This window comes from Centropristis striata, chromosome 24, assembly GCF_030273125.1.
Source record: "Centropristis striata isolate RG_2023a ecotype Rhode Island chromosome 24, C.striata_1.0, whole genome shotgun sequence".
In the NCBI taxonomy this organism is placed as follows: domain Eukaryota; kingdom Metazoa; phylum Chordata; class Actinopteri; order Perciformes; family Serranidae; genus Centropristis; species Centropristis striata.
This window is the reverse complement of record NC_081540.1, coordinates 16,243,218-16,265,704: the sequence shown is the minus strand read 5'-3', so window position 1 is coordinate 16,265,704 and position 22,487 is coordinate 16,243,218. Positions and strand designations below refer to the sequence as shown.

Sequence of the window (22,487 nt, the reverse complement as noted above, 5' to 3'; positions counted from 1 at the left end):
CAGTGTGCCGGAACAGGTGCCAGTTAATTCTGTTGATTGCTTTGATCTTTGATGTGATTACAGTTACAGATACACACACGTAAGTGCGCACACTCCTCACACATGCAAACACATGCTTCAAACATATACGCGCGCGCGGACACACGTAACTTTATGTGATTTTAATCTCTCTCTCACACACACACACACACACACACACACACACACACACACACACACACACACACACAGTTTGAAATCTCATCATAGTGTACACACACCGGCAGTAGCCCCCGTGGCCCTTTCAGAATTTCCCCAGAGGAAATTTTCTACTTATGTCAATAATATTATGGAAATATATGATAATAATAATTTAGAAGTTAATTTATTTTCAAAAATATCAAATATTATTTTCAATCAGTTTGATTTAAAAAAAAAAAAAAAGAAAAACCCACAAGGTATCATTTGTCAGAACATGTATTTCATAAATAAAATAATGTAACAATTGTGTTTTTTTCTTTTATGAAAATACGTATGAAATGTATTTTACATTTAGCCGTAGAGCAAACAAAACATTAATTATTTCTGGTGCAATAATGGGATTTTTATAATAGTGAATAAAATATGTGTTATATTCTTCTCACAGCACTTGCTTCCAAAGGATTTTATTATATTTTTTTGTGGAACAAACTCTTTCAGTCCTCGAAGAGTTCAAACAGTGGCGGACTCAGACTTTTTGAAGGGCAGGGGCGAAAAAATAAAAAGGGCACATTCTGCACAACATGGGGCGGTCTGGGGGTCCTGGATAAAATGTGTACATTTTTAAGTAAAATGCATCAATCTTGTTCACTTTGAGAGCTAAATGAGAGCAAAAACCTCGTATCACATTTTTCACAGTTGCTTGATACTGTATTGTAGGATCTTTATTGATATCCTATTGTGTCATTTTTGTGTCACTGCAGATAATTTTGTTCACTGGGATTCTTTTTCTCTCTATTACAAGGGCACTTTATTGTGTTTTCAAACTTGGCATCGAATTGAATTAAAACTTTTCTATTACGGGTACAGGCAGACTATTGATCCACTTTTTGCTTCGTTGCCGATTTTTGTACCACTCGATGTAGTTGTTCATCATAGCAACGGCACATGAAAGCAACGCCTCTTTCATATTCCCTGTTTGTCAGCTACCAAAGAGCACCATGGCACCAAAAGGGCAGAAGGGCACTAGAAGGACACTGGAAGGGCACTAGAAGGACACTAGAAGGGCACTCATTAAGGCACATTATCAATTTTTTTGCTCTCAAGGGCACATCATCATAATTTATTATATGAAGGGGCACCCTAGAGGGCCCCCATTAATTTTTTGCATGTGTAAAGGGCATCCAATAAGGCACTTCCTCTCATTTTCACCACTCTAGAGGGCACTTTTTCAACCTTGGAGGCATGAGGGGTGGCGGTTGCCCCTCCTGCCCCTCCTCTGAGTCCGCCACTGAGTTCAAATATTTGATTATTTTATAAAAGTGCATCCGAAGCTTCACTTCTGCTCTGTGACTTGGCTTCCTGCTGTGCCCTCCAGGCGTTGAGCACCTCGTCATCCACGGGCTCGGCAGCGGCGCGGGCTCTGACCCTCTGCCTGGTTTGGGCGATGAAGGTGGCGATGTCATCCTCTTCCTCGTCCACCTCCTCCCTCTGACTCCTCCTGCCTTCTGACTCGCTTGTTTCATATCTAGAACGATGAGCAAACTTCCTCTTTGTGAAGATGTCATCGTAGCTCTCCGTCCCCTCATCGCTCCTGGCGTAAGCAGCGTGTGACCCGCCTGTCCGGCTGGAGAAGCCGTTGCTCGTGTCGTCACTCGACAGATTTTTGCGTAACCTCGATCTGTATCTAGAGGTGACGCTGTAAGTTTCCTCATCATCTTCTTCGGCGTAGGAATCCCTGCGGCTCGAGAAGTCAAACTCGGAAGCGGAGGCATCAAGGTCGTCATAGGCATCCTCCAATTGGACGCCTTCTGCTCCAGACGCCGACTTACTGGGAGGAGGCCGGACACTCTCCAGCCAGTCGTCGATGTTGGTGTTCTTCTCTTTCTCCAGCGCCGGGTTGAGATTCAGGCACCCGGAGAGGCCAAAGGTCCTCGCAGGTTTCTCTTTTTTCTTTGTTTCCTTGAGAAACTCCTCCTCTCTTGTCTTTCTCTCCTCCTCCTCCTCCTCGTCATCCTCGTCATCCTTTGGTTTCTTCTTCTTGTAGAGGGTGCTGCGCTTGTTGTCCTCCAGGATCTTCTTCTTCTCGTAGGTAGCCATTTTGCCCCTCATCTCAGACTTAATCTCCTTGTCCATGGCGTCAAGTTTGCCCATGTCCACCTGGTCCTGGAAGAGGCTGAAAAGAGGGACGCTGGTGGTGGTGATCTTGGTTTTCTTGGAGCTGAGGGTGGATCCAGAGTAGCTGCTCGCCCCGCCACCAGAGAGGACAGACGTTGCCCTGCCGCGACCCTGCGACAGCGCACTGGAATATGAGGCACCGCTCAACATAGACACCTTGTCGTCATCCAGGCCCCGGCCTGAAATCACGCTTGGTGTGCCGCCAAAGCTGAACTCAGATCCGACTCGTGACGGAGGAGGCAGGCTCATCTCACTCTGCTTCTGCTTAATCGTTTCGGAGACGACACTGGCGATCCAGTTCTGGATGCTGGCTAAGTTGACCATCGGTTCTCCTGCAGGGCCTTGGATGGGAGGGACCGGGAGGATGGGGGGAAGTGGTGTCTGGGGGTGAACAGAATGTGCTGATCTCGCACTGCGAGGCTGGGACACAGAGGATATGACGGAGGACCGACCGCTCAGCATGGACATGTTGTCATCATTGGCGGCACTCGGCGGGCCCATGACCCCGGCTCCGGCCCAGAAGGCGGAGAGAGGAATGGTTCCTCCACTGACACAGCTCTCGCTCTCCCAACCGCACATGGACTGACTGTCCTCCAAAGTCTTCTTCGAGCGCTCCAGGATCTCCTCACGTCTCTGCCTGCGCTTGGTGGTCACGGAGTCCTCAACCCGACTCATCTCCAGAATCTCCTCCGTGTTTTCCTCCCCGTAACGCTTCTGTTGCCTCATCTTCCATGACTGGTACGCAGTCAGGTTGACGTCCTGGAAGGCTGGGGTCCTGGCCTCTCCCTCGCTGTCACCTTTCTCTCCATCTCCGATTGAACTTTTTTCTCCATCCTCTCTGTCTTTCTTGTTCCAGCCGAACTGGATCCTTTTGATGCGCCATCGCTCCAAAGGCGTCATCTTGTCCTTGTTCTTCTGGCAAAAGTTGTACATGGAGCTGGTGTCGGAGAGGATGCTCTCCACGTCGACCTCAACCTTCTTCTTTCCTCCGTCTCCACCTTCTGTCGCCGTGCTCTCGCTGCCCTCATCGTCTTCTTTCTTGCGGTAGCGGGCAGCAGCTTGTTCCTCTATTTCCCTCAGACGCTGTTTCCAAAGATCAGAGTAACTTGTGCAGCTGGAGGTGGACATGGCATCTGAGGGTGGTCGCCTGAGGCGCCGCTTTAGCCGATCTTTCATGGCTTGAACATCCTCACTGGTGACGCTCTCCACATCAGCGTCCTCGCCAGTCTTCTTCGGTCGAGCCCCAGAGAGAGATTCTCCATCCTCGCCGTCGCTGTTTAGCTGCGCCTCCCACCAGTCGTCATTCTGGTACTTCTCGTTCCTCCGCTGCCACTCACGTATCATGCTATCGAGGTCGTCCTCATCTTCCCCTTCGTCCCCAGTCTCCTCCTTCGGCAGAATGATCTTTTCCTGACTGTCTCCCAGGCCGTTTTGTGCTCCGGTGAATCCGCTTTTGAGCGCAGCAGCGGCTGCAGAAGAGGCGACACTGCTCATCACGCTCTCTCCGTCCTCCTCCTCCTCCATCATGATGGAGTGCGCTTTCACCTCTATCATACTCTGCTCTTCCTCTTTATCAGTGTCGTCATCATCATCGTCGTCCCCGCCCTCGCCAAAGATGCGCGCACGGGCACGTGCATCGATAACGGAGCACTGGCTGAGCGTGTCGTCGTCATCGTCGCGCTCCTCCATCAGGGTCTCGTTGAGGTTTCTCAACTGCTTCAGGAAGCCTTCGTTGGGGTTTATTGGGCGCTTTTTCCTCATGGACGTCAGTGCCTCCATGATGGACATGTGGTGGAAGATCATCAGGTAGGACGCCACCAGGATGGCAGAGCGGCTGATGCCCATCATGGAGACCACAAGAACCTTTCCTAAAAGGAAACAGAACTGATTACAGCCTGATCAGTAGTTGGTTAATTAACCCTTTGACTGCCTGGTCAGCCATATGGTAGAGCACATTTTGAGTAACCATATTAATACACCATACATACATCAAAGAAAGGAGTGTTTAACTGAAATTCACCTCATTGAGCCATCTCTACCACTTGGCTGAGGTTTGTTTTTCTAAAAAAAAATCTGCTAGATGTCACTGTGTCTTTAAATAGTAGGCCTCTTAGTCTCGTCTCCAACCAGGAAATCGGAAACAAGAAAATCACTCCAGACATTTGTTTTTGGTGAAATTTTGAAAGGTAGGTACATTTTTTTAACATATCCTTACTGAACAGAATAATGTTAAATGATTAAATGATGAAAGATGAAAAAAACTGTAATGAATGTACTTTTTTTTTTTTTTTAACTATCTCAAGCAAACAAGATTTGATTTGGAGCTTTATGGTTAACTTAGCAGTATCAAGCTAATGTCATTATAATGAATTATGTGCTATGAAAACATAACTTCCGATCATTCATTGCTGTAAATATAAATATGTAATGTTATTCCATCATATATAAGCTAAAATAATCAATTAAGAATGTAGTTTTTGTTACTTTCTGAGATGATTTCCAAGGGAATCATGACAATCACAACTAATTCCATTTTTAACAAAATTACAAATGCTGTTATACTAATATTTTTACCATTGTAGGAGAATGTGATTTGTATTTTTTTTAATTTGTTTTACAATTACTAGATGGATACAAAAAGGGGTTAAGGGGTTAAAAATTAATATACAGTTATTGTTTATACCTCTGATGTGTCTGGAGGACAAAAAGCAGCCTTTTGTAACCATAAATTAATGAAAAAATGTATAATCATCTCAGGTAGGATGAAAATGACACCATCTGTCTCTCACCCTTGTGTGTCAGCAGAGCCTCATCCAGGAACTCTGCAGTGGGACGAAAGTGCAGTGAGATATCTGTGTCGGGGAAGTCGTCCACCTCGACGCCCATGTACTGGATGCTCATGCCAGCGTAGAAGGACTCGCCCGTGTAAACGCCCGTGCCGTGGGCAGTGTTCAGGATGTGGGTGATGCCCATTCGCTTCAGACGAGCCTTGTTCACCGCAACAGATCTGGAACAGGAAAAACAACCTTCCAGAAATCAGATGTCTGGAATCAACCAGGAAACCTCCAATATTATATGATAATTAAACAATGTTTGAAGACCGTGTTGCTCTCTGAAGATGATGCATTTCCTGCAAAGAGTGGAAACTCTAAATGTGCAAACCAAACATGAAATTTACTTTATGACCAACTGAACTGAAGCTTTCAACCCCAACGATAGTCTTCATCAGCTACTACACTGTATAAAATGTCTGCAGATTTTACGGTGAAAAACTGCCAAACCATGACAGTAAAAGACGTAAAATGATAAATGGGTTGTTAAATGGTTAATTCAGTTTCATTAACAATGAAACATCGTAAATATATATATCAGCCAAAACTGTATTTTTTACATAAAAAAAACCCCCATTGCTCTACTTTAAAACAATACTTGTTTGTAACAAAAATGTACTGTAATATATAAACAAACTTGAATATCATAAATAAAGATGAAAGTGGCAAAAGACAAAAACTCAAATTTCGGAGAAAAATAAATCAGATATTCTATTAAAACTGGTAAATTTACGAGTAAAAAATATATATATTTTCTGAGATTTTAGATGCAAACTTAAGTGAAAGCAACAGATATTCTGAGATAAAGTTATAATGTGTAGGCCATCACTGTAATTTTTGCATTTATCTTTTGTAAATATAATATAATAAATATGAATATAATAATATTTATTATTAATAATAATTATAATAAAAAAATAAAAACTTTAATTTATGTGGCATTTATAAAGTATTTTCTTGTCAATCATATGGCAGAACAGCATTTCTTTTGATGGAAAAACGTTTTCTATGGTAAAAAACGCAATAAAATGTTAAATGTTAAACGTGAAATCAACAGTGCTAATATTTTTACGGTAATATAAAATAAAGGATCCTCTGAGGTTTTGTAGGGATCCCCTGCAGATTTTTGTGATTTCTGCAAAATTTTCCCACTGACACATAAGTGAGAGACAGAATATTCTAAAAAAATATCCTAATAAATATCCTATTTTATGTATATATTTTTACATTTTCAAAATTTTTTGTAAGCAATTTTTCTATATTTTTTGTATATTTTCTATATATATTTTATATATGACTTATGTATATATTGTATAAATTGTATGTATATTTCATTTATTTTTAAAAATATTTTATATTGATTTTATGCATATTTTATGTGTATTTTGTGTATATTTTATTTAGATTTTATGTATAGATTTTTGTTGATTTTATGTTTATTTTATATTTATTTTCTCTTAGAATTTGTATGGACTTTATGTTTAAAAAAATCGATATGTACAGTGAGGGAAATAAGTATTTGATCCCCTGCCGATTTTGTGATTTTTGCAAAACTTTCCCACTGACAAATAAATGAACGGTCTATGGTTTTATTGGTAGGTTCATTTTAACAGTGAGAGACAGAATAATTAAAAAAAATATCCAGAAAATCACATGATATAAAAGTTATACATTTATTTGCATTTGACTGAGTGAAATAAGTATTTGATCTCCTACCGACCAGCAAGAATTCTGGCTCCCAAAGAACGGTTATATAGCCATGAGACACACAAATTAATCCTCTCACTTTAATAAAGTACTTCCATTCTCAATTCATTGCCTGTATAAAAGATACCTGTCAAAGTAAAATATACATAAAATATAAACAAAAATACATATAAAATATACATCAATTATATGTAAAAAATCTATATAAAATCGACAAAAATATATAAAAAATGCATACAAAAAATATATAAAAATGTACAGAAAATATATATGAAATATACATACATTTTATAAGTATTGCAGCTCTATGGACACAAAACAGTCACTGAATATTTCAGGTTAAATATTTGTGGGACTCACTTCTCAGCGATGAAGATGTTGGGCCACACTTCGTCCACAGGGTTGGTGGGCGCCTCGAGGCGGTCCTGAACCATGGCCCTCTGGATGTCCAGCACACAGGGCGTGTTATAGGGGCTGCGGTCATCGATCATGTCCTTGACCCGGTTGTACAGGTCCTCCACCATCAGCTGCTCTGCTGATTCCAGCATCGACTCTGGGACAGACTCGGCCCGCACGCTGCGAGGTGGTAGTTCTGAGGAGGAAAGACACGAGACACCTGTCAACTGAGGCAGACTGTCTTCTGTCACCAACTGTCCATCTTGTATGGAGGACAGAAAATGGCAGGAGTAAAAACAAATGAGAATATATATATATATATATATATATATATATATATATATATATCACAAAATCGGCAGGGGATCAAATACTTCCCTCACTGTATATATTGATTTTTTTTTTTTAAACATGAAATCCTTACTAAATCTTTGAAAAAATAAATATAAAATAAACATAAAATCTATTTCAAATAAACATAACATCTAAATAAAATTTACATGAAATACATATGAAATATGCATAAAATCTATATAAAATCTTAAAAAACACATAAAATATACATAAAATCAATATGAAATATAAAGAAATTATATATAAAAAATATATATAAAATATACAAAAATATAGAAAAAATGCTTAGAAAAAATATTGAAAAATGTACAGAAATATAAGCATACATGAAATAGGATATTTATTAGGCTTTTAAAAAAAATCTAAAATAGATTTTTTATACATATAATTTATGTATATTTTATATGTATTTTGTGTATATATTATTTAAATTATATGTAAATTTCATATTGATTTTATGTTTATTTTATTTACATTTTTCATAGGTGAGGGAAATAAGTATTTGTTTCCCCTGCCAATTGTGATTTTTGCTAATTTTCCCACTGACAAATAAATATATATATAAAATATATACATTTATGTGTATAATATAATTTATATATATAAATTAATGCAAAAATATTTATTACATTTTATTATTTATTTATGTATTTCTGCATTTTTATGCACTTGTATATATTAATATTTTCTTAAATCTATTTTATTACATTTACTTATTTGTGTATATATTTTTTCTACATTTATTTATTTACATTTTGACATTGTTGTCTCTCAGAGATAAATGACTTAAAGCAATGGTAAATGGACCTGCACTTATGTAGCGTTTTTCTAGTCGATTTGTAACCACTCAAAGCGCTTTACACTACAGACTGCGCTCATTCACCCGTTCACACACACATTCATACTGGTGGCAGAGGTTACCCTAACAGGTACATAAAATGAACACAGCATTGGGAGCCATTTGGGGTTCAGTATCTCATGTACCTTCCATGTGGGGGGCTGCTCTACCAACAGAGCCACAGCCACCCCATGCAGAAAGCAAAAATAACTAAATAAATATGCAGACATACCAAGATAAATAGCAATTCCATATTTTTACCATTATTTCTTGCTTTCTACATTTTCATTTATTACATACTCATTTCCAAATTTATTTTTTTAATTTAATAATTTTTACATTTCCACATGTATTTATTAATTCAATTATAAATATAATTACTTTTTGAAAATCTTTATTTCTACATTCATTGATTTATTTATCTATTTATTTATTTCTACATTTTAAAGTCATTCCCCCCAAAAATATTAAATTTCCACATGTATTTATTTATATAATAAATATATTTACTTTAAAAAATCTATTCATTTCTACATTTATTGATTAATTTATCTATTTATTTATTTGCTACATTTATGAATTCATTGACATTTTGACACCGTTGGGAGACAAAACTCTCACCGAAATAAATGTAGAAATAAATAAATACATGTGGAAATGTAAAAATAAATACAGAAATACCTTTATAAATAATAAAATAATTGTAGCGAGCTGTTTGAAACTGTGGTCCTGAAAAACACACATCCAACAGCTCGATCAAAGGGCGTGCATGTGAAAGCACACACGTCTCATCAAAGCCCGATGCAGATGAAACATGTATAGTCCATTAGAGACGTTCTGTCAGAATCAGTGACGTGTCACTGAAGCTGATCTCCTCAATCAACAGCCCTCTGCTAACGAGACTGACTGTCACTGACCACGGCACCACCACATCACACATGTTGGATGTGGACTTTCATTTCTTCACCAGTCACAATCCTTCACAGCTTCTCTTCTATTTTCCATGTTTCATGCAAGATTCAAACTGAATAACAAATGCAGCTTGAGACTGAAGTCTATGGTGTTCTCCACATCAAAAGGAGTCCTTTTGATGTGGAGGAGCAGCGGCTCTACTCCGGGCTAAGCTAAGGCTGAGCCCAGCCACCCTACGGAGGAAGCTCATTTCAGCCGCTTGTATCTGCGATCTCGTTCTTTCGATCACTACCCAAAGCTCATGACTATATGTGAGGGTTGGAACGTAGATGGACCAGTAAATCAAGAGCTTTGCCTTCAGGCTCAGCTCCTTCTTCACCACGACAGTCTGGTACAACGCCTGCATCACTGCTGACGCCGCACCAAACCGCCTGTCCATCTCATGCTCCGTTCTACCCTCACTGCTGAACAAGACCCTGGATACTTGAACTCCCTCGCTTGAGGCAGTACCTCTCTCCCCACCCAGAGGGGGCAGTCCACCGTTTTCCAGCAGAGAACAATGGCCTCAGACTTGGAGGTGCTGACTCTCATCCCAACCGCTTCCCACTCGGTTACAAACCGCCCCAGTGAGTGCTGGAGGTCCCGGTCTGATGAAGCCAAAAGAACCACATCATCTGCAAAAAGCAGAGATGCAATTCTAAGGTCACCAAACCGGATCTCTTCCTCCCCCCCGGCTGCGCGTTCAGATCCTGTCCATGAAGACCACAAACAGAATCGGAGACAAGGGGCAACCCTGGCGGACACAGCTCTCACTTTGGTTATATAGGGACCAGATAGCTCGTAGCAACGAGCCCAGTACCCCATATTCCCACAGTACCCCCCACAAGACTCCCTGAGGGACAGGGCCGTAAGTAGGGATGACGGCGATCGATCGGCAACTGATCGGATCGGCCCGATATGATGAAAAAACGATCAAAAAATCCGATCAAAGGTTAAAATCACAGATCCCATTGCATTATACATACATGTGCTTTACAAGTGTTTGTTATGGTGTGGTATACATTCCGGATCCAAAGGTGGCGGTAGTGCGCCGAAACACTGCCGATTTAAAACAAAGAAGAAGTGTTGTGTTGCGGTCACGCAGCCTGCATGCACCGACACACCCACAACATGTCTGCAATATGCAACCTGGTCTCACAGAAATCCGTGGAATAGCCACGGATTCGGGCAGTCAAGGACAGGAAAGAGCTTCATGTTGAAAGTTTACTCACTCATACTATCCATTTTAAATGGCTGTATTGTTGCATTTTTCGTATAAAATAAAACTCAAAACAATTGCACTCTCACTAACATTTCTCTAAATGTCTAAATGCTTGCATAAATTGCAGCTAGCGTGTGTGACATTGGACTCACTCACTTAGATAAAGTTCCATATTGCCTATAGAGGCCATTTTGGCATATTGTTTTCCACAGTGCCACTGCTGCTATGAAGGAATATTAAAGTTACTGCTCTGCAATAAATAAAGGTCAATCTAGGTAATCTAGTAGTATCTAGTAAATAAATGATTACAAGGTTAACATAAATGAAAGACTATAGGCCTGTGCAATATATAAAGTTTATTAAAACCTCATGTAGCTCCATGGAAACAGCACAGCATGGCAAGAAGTGTATGAAAAAAAGTATTTTGTGCAGAACAGTTATAATGTGGAAAAAGAAACTTTTGCTTCACATATTCCACATGTTGAACCATTTCCATGTTTCCAGCCTCTCCTGTCCTCCTCTCAGCTCTGTGAAAAACAGATTTTCAGTGAATATTTTTGTTGCATGACCGTTTGTCTCGGCAGAATCTACCATGACTTCACAGTGTCGCTGAAGAGCAGAATGTATTGTTTTTAACTGAATCTGGTTAGTTATTTTTGGACACATTTTAAACGGCACATGCAGAATAAATTATTCTGACACAAATATCACAATTTATCCCATTTATAACTGTGTTATTCTGCACAAAAGGACATTTGGGTTTGAGTTGTTACCATTTCTAGCCATGATTGTGCTGATTCCATACTTCCCTACAAAGTCTAACTGCAGTAATTACATTTTTGGTCAAAATTGAGTTATAACTAAAAATGAACTCCTTGATGTCTGTTTTATCTTGTGACAGAGTTTTAGATTTCAATTTTGCTTTATTTCAGAGAAATAATTATATAAAAACCACAAAATCCAACTCAAAACCAAGCAGAGCTGCACTTATATATTAATTTAAAGATAAAAATAATAGAAATTATAAGTTTATTTGAAAGGGAAATTATTATCTAGATAGTGATGAAGTAAAAAAGTGAGAAAATTATATTTGGACTACATTTCTTGATAATATTAAGTCTAAAATAAATAAAAAAACGCAAATATTTGAATAGAGTTGTTAAACACTTTTAAATACATTTATAACAAAATCTATTTCAAAATGTTTATTCACTGAAAACAAAATATAAAAGCTGAAAGAAGACAACAACATTGTAGTTACTTCACTCTACGTTTGCACTTCTATTAGAACCTTTTACAGCAAAACCAGAGTGCATTAACTACATTTTTGGGGTCAAAGGTCAAATAAATTATCATGATTTTTTAGCATAAAAATAACATGATCAATACATGTAGAAATAAGTGTCGTATCACTGACCTACCTATAACTAATTTGGCTGGCCAGTTAAAAAATGTTAAACATTTTTAAAGCAGTTTTTCTCAGTTTTATCTTTTGTGTAGTTACTGCAGTTAGACTTTGTAGGGCAGAATAGAGCTGCAGGATTTTGTATGTATTTGCTTGCTGAGGATCAGAAGGTTGAAGGGACTCTGAGTCGTCTCACCCTCATTGATGATCTGCTTGGCGGCGATGGCGGATGAGAGGTGGATCGGTTCCATGAAGATGCTGGCAGCGTCGGAGCCTGAGATCATGGAGAACCTCGACTCTGACGCCATCGAGAAACTGGAAGAGAGGAGGAAACAGGAAGTCAGTTTCAATCAGTAAATTAAATCTGAAAAATAATTTGTTGTTCAACAGCACTATTAATGTCACAATTTTATTATATGTTGTGGAGATGCAAAGAAAAAGGCAAAATTGTGTTTCTGTCAGCAGCAAAAAAATCAAAAATAAGAAAAATCATTAACATAAATACCATAAACGCTCAGTGTATCATATATGTCACATCACAGATCTGTGGCATTTAGGGTTCAATTTTTTTTTTTTTTAAACATCATAAATGTCTTCTATGTGGTTCACTTGGTCTGTGGTATATCCCCCATAATTTTCCTTTTACCCTTTATCAGGAAAAGAACCATATTTGGTAACTTCTACGTCATAGATAGTGACACTGTTGCATCTGACCAATCAGTAAATCATACAAGATTCAAGCTTTCCTTTATTGTCATTGTATTAAAAAAGTATACAACTAAATGTACGTGTGCTTCTCATATATAAGGTGAGAAAAAAAAAAAGACATTCAGACATTAAGTAGTCTAAAAAGAAAATAAATTGTTTAAAGGTAAAAGATAAAGTGGTGATGGATGCAAATGATGTCTTATTCTCTATTCAGGGTTGCTGTGGGAAAGAGACTATAATAAATATAACTAGAAAATTTCCTCTGGGGAAATTCTGAAAGGGCCACGGGGGCTACTGCCGGTGTGTGTACACTATGATGAGATTCTTCAGAGATTTCAAACTATGCCCTTTAACCTCAAAATGTGTGTGTGTGTGTGTGTGTGTGTAATTAAAATCACATAAAGTTACCTGTGTGTGTGTGTGTGTGTGTGTGTGTGTGTGTGTGTGTGTGTGTGTTTGAAGCATGTGTATGCATGTGTAAGGAGTGTGCGTGCTTACGCGCATGTGTGTGTGTGTGTGTATCTGTAATCACATCAAAGATCAAAGGCAATCAGATCAAAGCAATCAACAGAATTAACTGACACCTGTTAATGTTCCGAAAGAGTGACAGCAGCCAGAGGTGGACTGGAATTTCTGGCCTTGAACAGAAAGCATTTTTGGCAAAATCATAATACCTATCATTGATCCGACTTCACTTTGAGCATCCTGAGTTCTTCCTGAACGTCTACATATGTTTGTTTTTTTTAAGAAAAATGAAAAAATAGCTTTGTTAGAGCGATCTAAAAAAACTGTTACATCTCCCTTTTTTTAGAAATCCTCGTGCGTTTTTAATATGGGAGCCAATGAGGCTGTTGATGCGTGTTGGTGGATCATCTGGGTGTCCTACGCCCAAACTATAACTCTGACAGCTTTACCAGAGGATTGTGAGGGAGAAGACAAATTTTCCTACGTTTCTATGTATAAATTATTTCTGTAGAGTGGAGTGGAGCGCAGTTTTCAAATTTATTTTTTGACAATGTTTTCTCTCCCTCTACACTCTGAGCGATGACATCACACACTGTGACACGAACATTTTGTGCAATACACACCCATTATAATCTCAGAATTTCTACAAAAATGATCATGGTCATTGAACAGGGATTGATACAAAATGCGACGTACGTCGCGAAAAATTCGTATTCTGTAGAGAAAACTAATAGCACACCGATCCTGATCAAACCGCACGTTTTGATGTATAATTTGTCCTGCAACTCTTCAAGTTGTAGGACTAGTAGCGGGACAAAATTGCTTCCGGAAGAGCCGAGCCCCGAGCACTAGTCCCTACAGCTATTGCTGTATGGGACCACTGCTCGGTGCGATTGCCCCTTGGCCCTAATAATAATAATGACTCAATTGACCTTGATTTGTAATATAAAAATGAAACATTTTGCAAAAACTTGTAATATCCTCCAAAAACACTTCAGGGTTGACATTTTCAGTTTCCAGGAGTGTCCTATAAAGCAGCTATTCTCAACCTTGGGGTCCCGACCCCAATTGGGGTCACGAGATGATTTCTGGGGGTCACCAAATCATTTTGGAAGTCAGCTCTGGCTCCATTGTGTTAAAGTGTTCATGTGTTTTAATCTTTTTGGTCATTTAATATGTTTTTTTTTTGATAATTTTGTGTTGTTCTTTTGGTCGTTTTGTGGTTTTTTTGGTCATTTTGTGTCTTTTTTGGTCATTTTGGGTCTGTTTTTGATCATTTTGTGGTCAATTTGTGTCTTTCTTGGTCATTTTGTTTCCTTTTTTTGGTCATTTTGTGTATTTTTTTAGTCATTTTGTGTATTTTTTTGGCCATTTTGTTTTTCTTTTTGGGCCATTTTGTGTCTTTTTTGGTCATTTTGTGTCTTTTTTGGTCTTGTGTCTTTTTGTGGTCATTTTGTGGTCAATTTGACGAACATGAAATATTTTTACATGAAAATTATTTTAACCATTAGTAGTACACTGTAAGAAAACCCAACAACAATGTAAAAAATGCAGTAAACAGTTATTTTACAGATATAGAAAATATGAATAATATAAAGTAAATATCTATTTTAAGGAAATATGTATCCGTAGAATAACTATAGTTTTTTCTACTTTAAATTGGCGGTTAGTGATTCTACTGCCAGACTTATACTGTTTTTAGTAATTTTGTGTATTTTTTTTGGCCATTTTGTTTCTTTTTGGTCATTTTTTCCCCCTTTTTTGGTCATTTTGTTTCTTTTTGGGCCATTTTGTGTCTTTTTTTGGTCATTTTGTGGGGGTTTTTTGGTCAATTTGTGTCTTTTTGTGGTCATTTTTTGTCATTTTGTGGTCAATTTGATTCTTTTTTGGGTAATTTTGTGTCTTTTCTGACATATTCCAAAGTCTGCTTCATTATTTGTCCAAAATTCGTCGTTTCGACTGAGTTTGTACATGCATGTGAAATTGGGGGTCGCGACTCAAAATGGTTGAGAACTACTACTATAAAGGGTTAAGGGTCTGGGTTCTTATGGGTTAAATTCAGTGAAATGAAACAGAAGTCTGGTGTGTCCTACCTGGGTGACGGACAGCGGAGGTAATGAGCCTGGACTCCTTGGACGCTCCTCTCCTCCTGCGCCTCCTCGCCATCAGGAACCGTCTGATCTCCTCGCTCCTCGCTCTCGCTGCTCGACGCCATGGCAGCCAGGATCCCACTGATAATGACAAGCTTTTATTCATGTTAACTTGAAATTCTGTTCTTTTACATTTTATTTGGATTTTTGTTTAAATGGGAAGATAGTTCTTGATTTTGTACACTGTAAAAAATGTTCGTAGATTTTACAGTGAAAAACTGCTAAACCATGACAGTAAAAGTAAAAGACCGTAAAATAATAAATGGGTTAATTCAGTTTCAGTAACAATGAAACACCATAAATATATATATCAGCCAAAACAGTATTTTTAAAGTTTTATTTTTTGAAAAATACATCACTCCACTGTAAAATACACTGGAATTATGTATTTCATGTAATATATATACAAGCCACAGTAAGTGGCAGTTTTGCATTTATTTTTTGCAAAAATACTTTTTCTCACTGTTAAATGTACTAATTTTTAATGGTAAAATCTTTAATTTATGCGTTTTCATTTATAAAGTATTTTCTTGTCAATTATATGGCAAAACAGCATTTCTTTTGATGGAAAAAACTTTTATTTATATAGTAAAAAATGAAATAAAATGGGAATCTTAAACATGAAATCAACAGTGCCAATATATTTTTACCGTAATATTAAAAAAAGTTGCACCGTATTTATTAAGGTAAAGTTCTGGTAACCACAGCTGCCGTTTTTTTACCGTAAAAACAAGTTGTTGTTTTTTGCTTGTTTTATTGCATTTATTTTGGAAAATTGTATTGTTATTATTATTATTATTGCTTTGTCTCTTTAATCTATTTACCTAGTTTTTATTATTATTTAATGATTAATTCATTTATTTTGGCAGATTCAGTCCTCCATAATAGCACACTAAAACAAAGGTAAGTGAATAAAACAAAAAAAAATTGACATTTTATCAATTATTGTTTAGTGCATTTAATAGAAATGTAATTGATTTTAATTGCAGTTTAAAAGAAATATAAAAAATATTTTAAAAGTTTATTAGGGAAGAAAATAAGTTGGGGAATTAATACAATATTGTATTAGTTGTATATATAAAAAGGCAATTTAACACAAATATATATCACATTTTTTATTATTAAATGAAAGCCTACATTTATTTCAATTAAATTTGAATTAATTCATTCATTATTTATTTTTTTCCAGGTACAATCGCTGAGTACACTGTAAGAAAACCCAACAGCAATGTAAAAAGAACAGTTAAAACAGTTATTTTACAGATATATATATATATATATATACACATACAAGTTTCATCTTTAAAATTATTATTATTATTACTTTTTTGTCCAAATAAGAGTGTAATATTACATATTTTCCCCTTTTGAGCAGCCAGAAGCAGTTGTTTGGACAAATAATGTATGATAACTTTTGGAAATTTAATAAAGTCATGAAGTCGATCAAACATGACAATAACAATATTAATTTTCGCCTTTTGAGTGGCCAAAACATTTGTACTCATTTTAAAAAGTAACAGTAAGCAATTGAATAATATGTATTATTATTTTAATTAACCTTTTTCATGGCATTTGCACTTTATGTAGAAAAAACAAAAAGAAAACCCTGTAAAACAATACAGTAAAATGTTTAAACTGATGTGTGTGTGTGTGTGTGTGTGTGTGAGAGAGAGATCTATTTTTAGCAGAGGACAGCTGCCTGAGAGTCTGTCAGCTCTGAGATCAGCAGCTCAGTGAAAAGGCCTCACAGTTCCAGACAACACAACAACAAGTGTCACACAACATCCACAAGATATCTTCCTATAAAACACCACGTCTCTTTGTGTATATGTGTGAATATGCGTGTGTGTGTGTGTGTGTGTGTGTATGTGTGTGGTTGTGTGCTCTTACCTTGGTGGGTCACAGTGTGTGTCTGAAGGCGTTAGCGGTCAGATTGACACTAACGTCAGAGAGACTTCTCTCCCCCACCAGGCCCAGTGACACCCGACACCACAGCTGCACAGTAACTGAGTATTTTTACTCCACTAAAGTACTATTACTTACTCACTTAAAGCGACAGTGCAAAGAATGAAGACTCAGAGCACCACACACCTTTAAATGTAAAGTACCCAGTTGACAAAGCAGTAATTGTCGATTTATATATGCATCTATATATAGATGTATGCTGCCCTACAAAGTCTAACTGCAGTAATTACATTTTTGGTCAAAATTGAGTTATAACTAAAAATTATATCCTTGATGTCCGTTTCATCTGGTGACAAAGTTTTAGATTTCAATTTTACTTTATTTCAGAGAAATAATGATATAAAAACCACAAAATCCAACTCAAAACCAAGCAGGAATTGCACTTACCACCATATGCTTTGGATATATATATATATATATATATATATATTTATATATATATATATATATATATATTTATATATGTAACAAGGCTAATATATAATATAAAATTGTACAGAAATATTGCAAATAAGATAGTTATTTAGTTTTCATTTCTTGTATTATAATTTCCCAAAATCTGTATATATAGTTCTTACCTGACATGTTATCCTCTTTAGTCTGCTTGTGCTTGTGTTTCATTAAGCTCCTGTAATCCACGTCATTTTTGTGTGTCCGTTTACTGTATATATATATTGGATCCTCGCGCGTACCTCTGCCCGTTTGTAACTGTTGATGGCAGAGGTAAGCTGCATTTCTTTCCTGTGTATGTCCGTTAATTGACCGTTATGCTTAAATGTTGTTTTAAATGTCAAAATCTGTAATATACTTTTGTACATTTGCTTAGGAGCTGAATGAGGGAAGGACTAACTGGAGATTGTTTTTGTTAATTGTATCTGTCAGGTATGTTTTGTTCATTTAATGCCCCGTTTGTAACTGTTGATGGCAGAGGAGCTGAATGAGGGAAGGACTAACTGGAGATTGTTTATTTTAATTGTATCTGTCAGGCTGTGAGAATAAACGGAGATCGCCTCCAAAAGGAAAACTGGTCTGAGCGTCAACTTTACACAACGCAGAGTAGCCTCCACCGGTTACACTTGGTGCCGTCCGACCCGTTGGATCTCCGATCGGCGCTTGTCCGGTCCACCGGGATCCATCTGAGATTCTCCGAATCCATCAGATTCCCGCTTCTCCTCCTCCTCCGGCTGTGTGGCCTCCGCGAGCTACGCGCGCCCCCGAGTGCGCGCGAGGTGTGTTAATTAGAACGAGGGATTAGAGGAGCGCTTTTACGCTCTTTCTGAAGTGTGTGCTTTGTTGTTTTCATGCTATTCTCACTTTGAGGGTCTTTTGTGGCCAGTAAATGCATAAAAGGGTCACTTTTAAAAAATATATAAATTAAAAGGGAATATTTCTGGAACTGTATATGGGAAAGGTGATTTTTTTTGTGTGTGTGTGTGTGTGTATTCAAAGTGTATGAGGTGATAATTTACTTATTTTTTATTCAAAATTTAAACGGTCTATTTGTTTTATATCAGGGCTGAGACTATTTGCATTCATATTTTAATTTTGTCTGCATCCTGGGGTTTTCATGTTCCTTGGTTATACTGTGTTGTGCTAAGTCATACTGTTAAAAGATACATATCTGCCAATTGTTTGCATTCAGTTTGGGTGTTATCAAGTTTTTCCTTTCTATGAAAGTCTGTTATGTCAGGGGGAGATACATTTAGGGTTGGCAGCATGGCTGGTCGTGGACATGACATCACCCTTGGGATGGGGAGGGGTCAGCAGATTGCTTCACTGAGTTTTGGTAGGGGTAGACTTATGTCACCCGGTGTTCTCAACTACACAGCTGATCAGTCAGTTATTAACCCATCATTAGCCCCCACTGCCAGTTCCACACCTATTGTCCCATCAGACCCTAAGCCTACACAAGTCATCTCTGTTGAAGCTTTTGGAGACATGATTGTAGATTTGGCTAAACAGATTGGAGATAACATCTCAGCCAGCCTTAGCAGTATGCACCAGCCCACTGATGCCCAGCCTCAGTCCCCTGTAGGTCAGTCATTCAGTAAAAGTGACTTATCACATTTAAAAGTAGTTGTGCAGTCCGACACCAAAGCTCCACCTTACTTTAGGGGTGACCATACTGACACATTCTCTGTGCATGAATGGGAGGACATGATGAAATGTTACTTGAACAGGGTGAAATGTGACACACACAAAGACACGTTTGACCTGATGATGTCAAGGCTGACAGGCAAAGCCAGGGATGTGGTGAGGGTGTCACTCCGCAGCCGTCCTGAACTAAGTGCCACTGACTTACCCATGGCTGTGTTTGATGTATTAAAGGGTAACTTTAGTGAGCTTTCATACTCCAATCTGCCCATGAAAGATTTCTATAGTACCATCCCCCATGCTAGTGAAAGTGCTATGGATTACTGGATTCGCCTTAACAAGTCCATCGATGCTGCTGACGAGTGTCTTCGGAGGAGGGGCAGGTCTGTGGAGGACCCCAGTGCTGAAGTGGTCATGATGTTCATTAATCACTGTCCCGATCCCAGTCTTGCCATGTCATTCCAGCTGAAGGCACCTGAGCAATGGACTGCAGCTGAGGTCCAGGAGCGTTTGGATAGTCACACAAGAAATGTGAGGAAGACACAAGCTAAGTCCCAATACCCAGCGTGTTTCTCAGCTTGCAGTCAGAGCCCTATGACAGATTCCTTCCATCCTGCATACCCCTGTGTGTCTCAGACCGCTTCAGTGGCATGCCAGTCAAACCCCCCTCCAACCTCTCTGACTGCTTCTATGCAGGCCTACAGTCAGCCTCGACTGGACAATGTAACTGTGAGCCCCCACATCACCTCATTGCCTCCTCCTGCTGCTGTCTTTGATCCTCCTGCTGCAATTTGTACATCAACCAAGGAGCCTGGTGTTCCAGAGCTGGTGACTATGTTTGACAAAGTTCTGTCATTGTGCTCTGCTTCCCTTGCAAGCAGCCAAAACCCAGTTAATCGTCAGCCATACACCCATCAGCCTACCAACCGTCAGCCAAATCATCGCCAGGGTAACCGACCCCGTAATCACCAGGGTTCTGTCACCACTACATGCAGGGTCTGTGGTTCAGCCGACCACACGACCCATGCACACTGCAGACTTTACAGATTGTGTCTCAACTGCTTCAGTCCCGGTCACATAAGGCACGAGTGCCCACAAGCCTCACGTTCCCCAGCCATCCCTCCCCCTTCACCCTCCGATGCTGCTTTAAACTAGCTCGCCCGTGTGATGAGAGGGGTAGCAGGGGCAGTGCTGGTGTAACCCTCAGTGAAGAAAATGATTTGCAGTCTATGTATGTGAACTGTCGTAGTGATCTACCTGATGATAATACAGTGATTTTTGTGGGGTCGCACAGGGTGGTAGGAGCTAGTGAACTGTTTTATGCTCCGGTGACCGTTGATGGCCAGTCTACCTTGAGAGGGATGCTTGATTCAGGGAGCATGTCATGCACGCTCAGTAAAGAGGCAGAGTCCAGGCTTATAGCTGCTGGTGTTCTCCTGAATCCTCAACCTGTGCCTGAGAAGGTGGTCTTGGTTGGCTGTGGTGGCCTTATAACACAGCCAACATGTATCTATGAAATGAACATTGAGATTTTTGGATCTGAATTCACTGTGCCCACCTTCCTTGTCCCAGGACAGAGGGACGAGCTCATCATTGGAAGCAATGTTATCAGACCCATAATACAGAGGATGAAATCTGATGAGCAATACTGGAAGCTCATATGTTCGAACACCTCAGACCCAGAGTGTGAGCAGTTCCTCCAAATGCTCAGTTGCATAACTCGCTGGTCTGGTCCTGAACCCCCTGACAAGGTTGGCACCGTCAGATTGCAGCAGGCTATCACCCTTGCACCTCAGCAGGAGTATCTGGTTTGGGGAAAGCTGCCCAGTAGTGCTCCTGTGTCACCAGGGAGCACTATAATCGTGGAGCCCACCTCCTCCCGCTCAGCTCCAAGAGACATCATCGTCGGGCGGGTCGTAGCGCCCATGTGGGGGGATCGCTGGGTCGCTATGAAGATCCTCAACCCCACGATGAAACCTGTGGTGCTACGCCGCAATACCAAAGTAGCTGATGTTTTCCCCTGTGTTGCTGTGGAGGACCTTCCTATCTCCCAGGGTGTAAGCAGACCACAGGCTGATCAGGCGTCTAAACCAGCCTCCAAGCCAGGTTCCACCTGTGACCCCCTCCAACGTCTCAAGGACTGTGGATTGGCAGACATAGACTTTGAGGGCTGTGAGGTAGCAGATGAGTGTAAACAGCGGCTGGCTAACCTTGTGCTTACTTACAAGGATGTCTTCTCCAAAGATAAGCTGGACTGTGGGGAAGCAAAGGGTTTTGTCCATCGAATCCACCTCACCGATGATCGTCCCTTCCGGCTGCCCTATCGCCGTGTCCCTCCAGCACACTATCACAAACTGAGAGAGGTGTTGTCTGAGATGGAGATGAAAGGCATCATCAGTAAGTCAGTCAGTGAGTATGCCTCCCCACTGGTCCTGGTGTGGAAGAAGTCAGGAGAATTGAGGATCTGCACCGACTTTCGCTGGCTTAATGCCAAGACAGTCAAGGATGCACACCCGCTGCCTCACCAGGCTGACTGCCTTGCTGCCCTTGGGGGGAATGCCTTTTTCAGCACCATGGATCTTACATCGGGCTTCTACAACATCCCCCTTCATGAGTCTGACAGACGATACACAGCCTTTACAACACCCTTAGGCTTGTATGAGTATAATAGGCTTCCCCAGGGGCTATGCAACAGTCCTGCATCCTTTATGCGGATGATGATGAGTGTCTTCGGAGACCTGAACTTCTCTAGCCTCCTCTGCTACCTGGATGACCTGCTCGTTTTTGCTCCATCAGAGGAGGAAGCCCTAAGTCGGCTGGAGACCGTCTTCTCCCGTCTCCGAGCCAACAACCTGAAGCTATCTCAAAAGAAGTGCCACTTCCTTCGCAGGTCTGTGCGGTTCCTGGGCCATGTGGTGGACAGCCATGGGGTCTCAGTCGACAGGGAGAAAGTGGAGGTCATCTCGGCTTTCAGGAAGGAAGACCTAATGGACGATGACGGCTGCACTCCATCTCAGCGAAAGGTCAAGTCTTTCCTTGGGATGGC

At 39.7% G+C, this 22,487-nt stretch overlaps 1 protein-coding gene across 3 annotated transcripts; it reads right to left on the bottom strand.

The window, feature by feature from the left end:
- Positions 1-468: 468 nt before the first annotated feature.
- dusp27 (dual specificity phosphatase 27) lies at positions 469-17,758 on the bottom strand. Of its 3 annotated transcripts, XM_059328235.1 has the most exons (6): positions 17,273-17,758; positions 15,326-15,463; positions 12,256-12,374; positions 7,254-7,485; positions 5,145-5,362; positions 469-4,223 (listed from the first exon to the last, which is right to left on the bottom strand). In XM_059328235.1, the coding sequence occupies exons 2-6, from the start codon at positions 15,445-15,447 to the stop codon at positions 1,492-1,494; spliced, it is 3,423 nt and encodes a 1,140-aa protein (XP_059184218.1). In that variant the 5' UTR covers positions 15,448-15,463; positions 17,273-17,758; the 3' UTR covers positions 469-1,491. The 3 variants fall into 3 exon arrangements, with proteins under 3 accessions (XP_059184218.1, XP_059184217.1, XP_059184219.1); XM_059328234.1 differs by lacking the exon at positions 17,273-17,758 and having other exon boundaries at positions 15,326-15,722; XM_059328236.1 differs by lacking the exons at positions 12,256-12,374; positions 15,326-15,463; positions 17,273-17,758 and having other exon boundaries at positions 5,145-5,381; positions 7,254-7,480.
- Between the last annotated feature and the right edge of the window lie 4,729 nt (positions 17,759-22,487).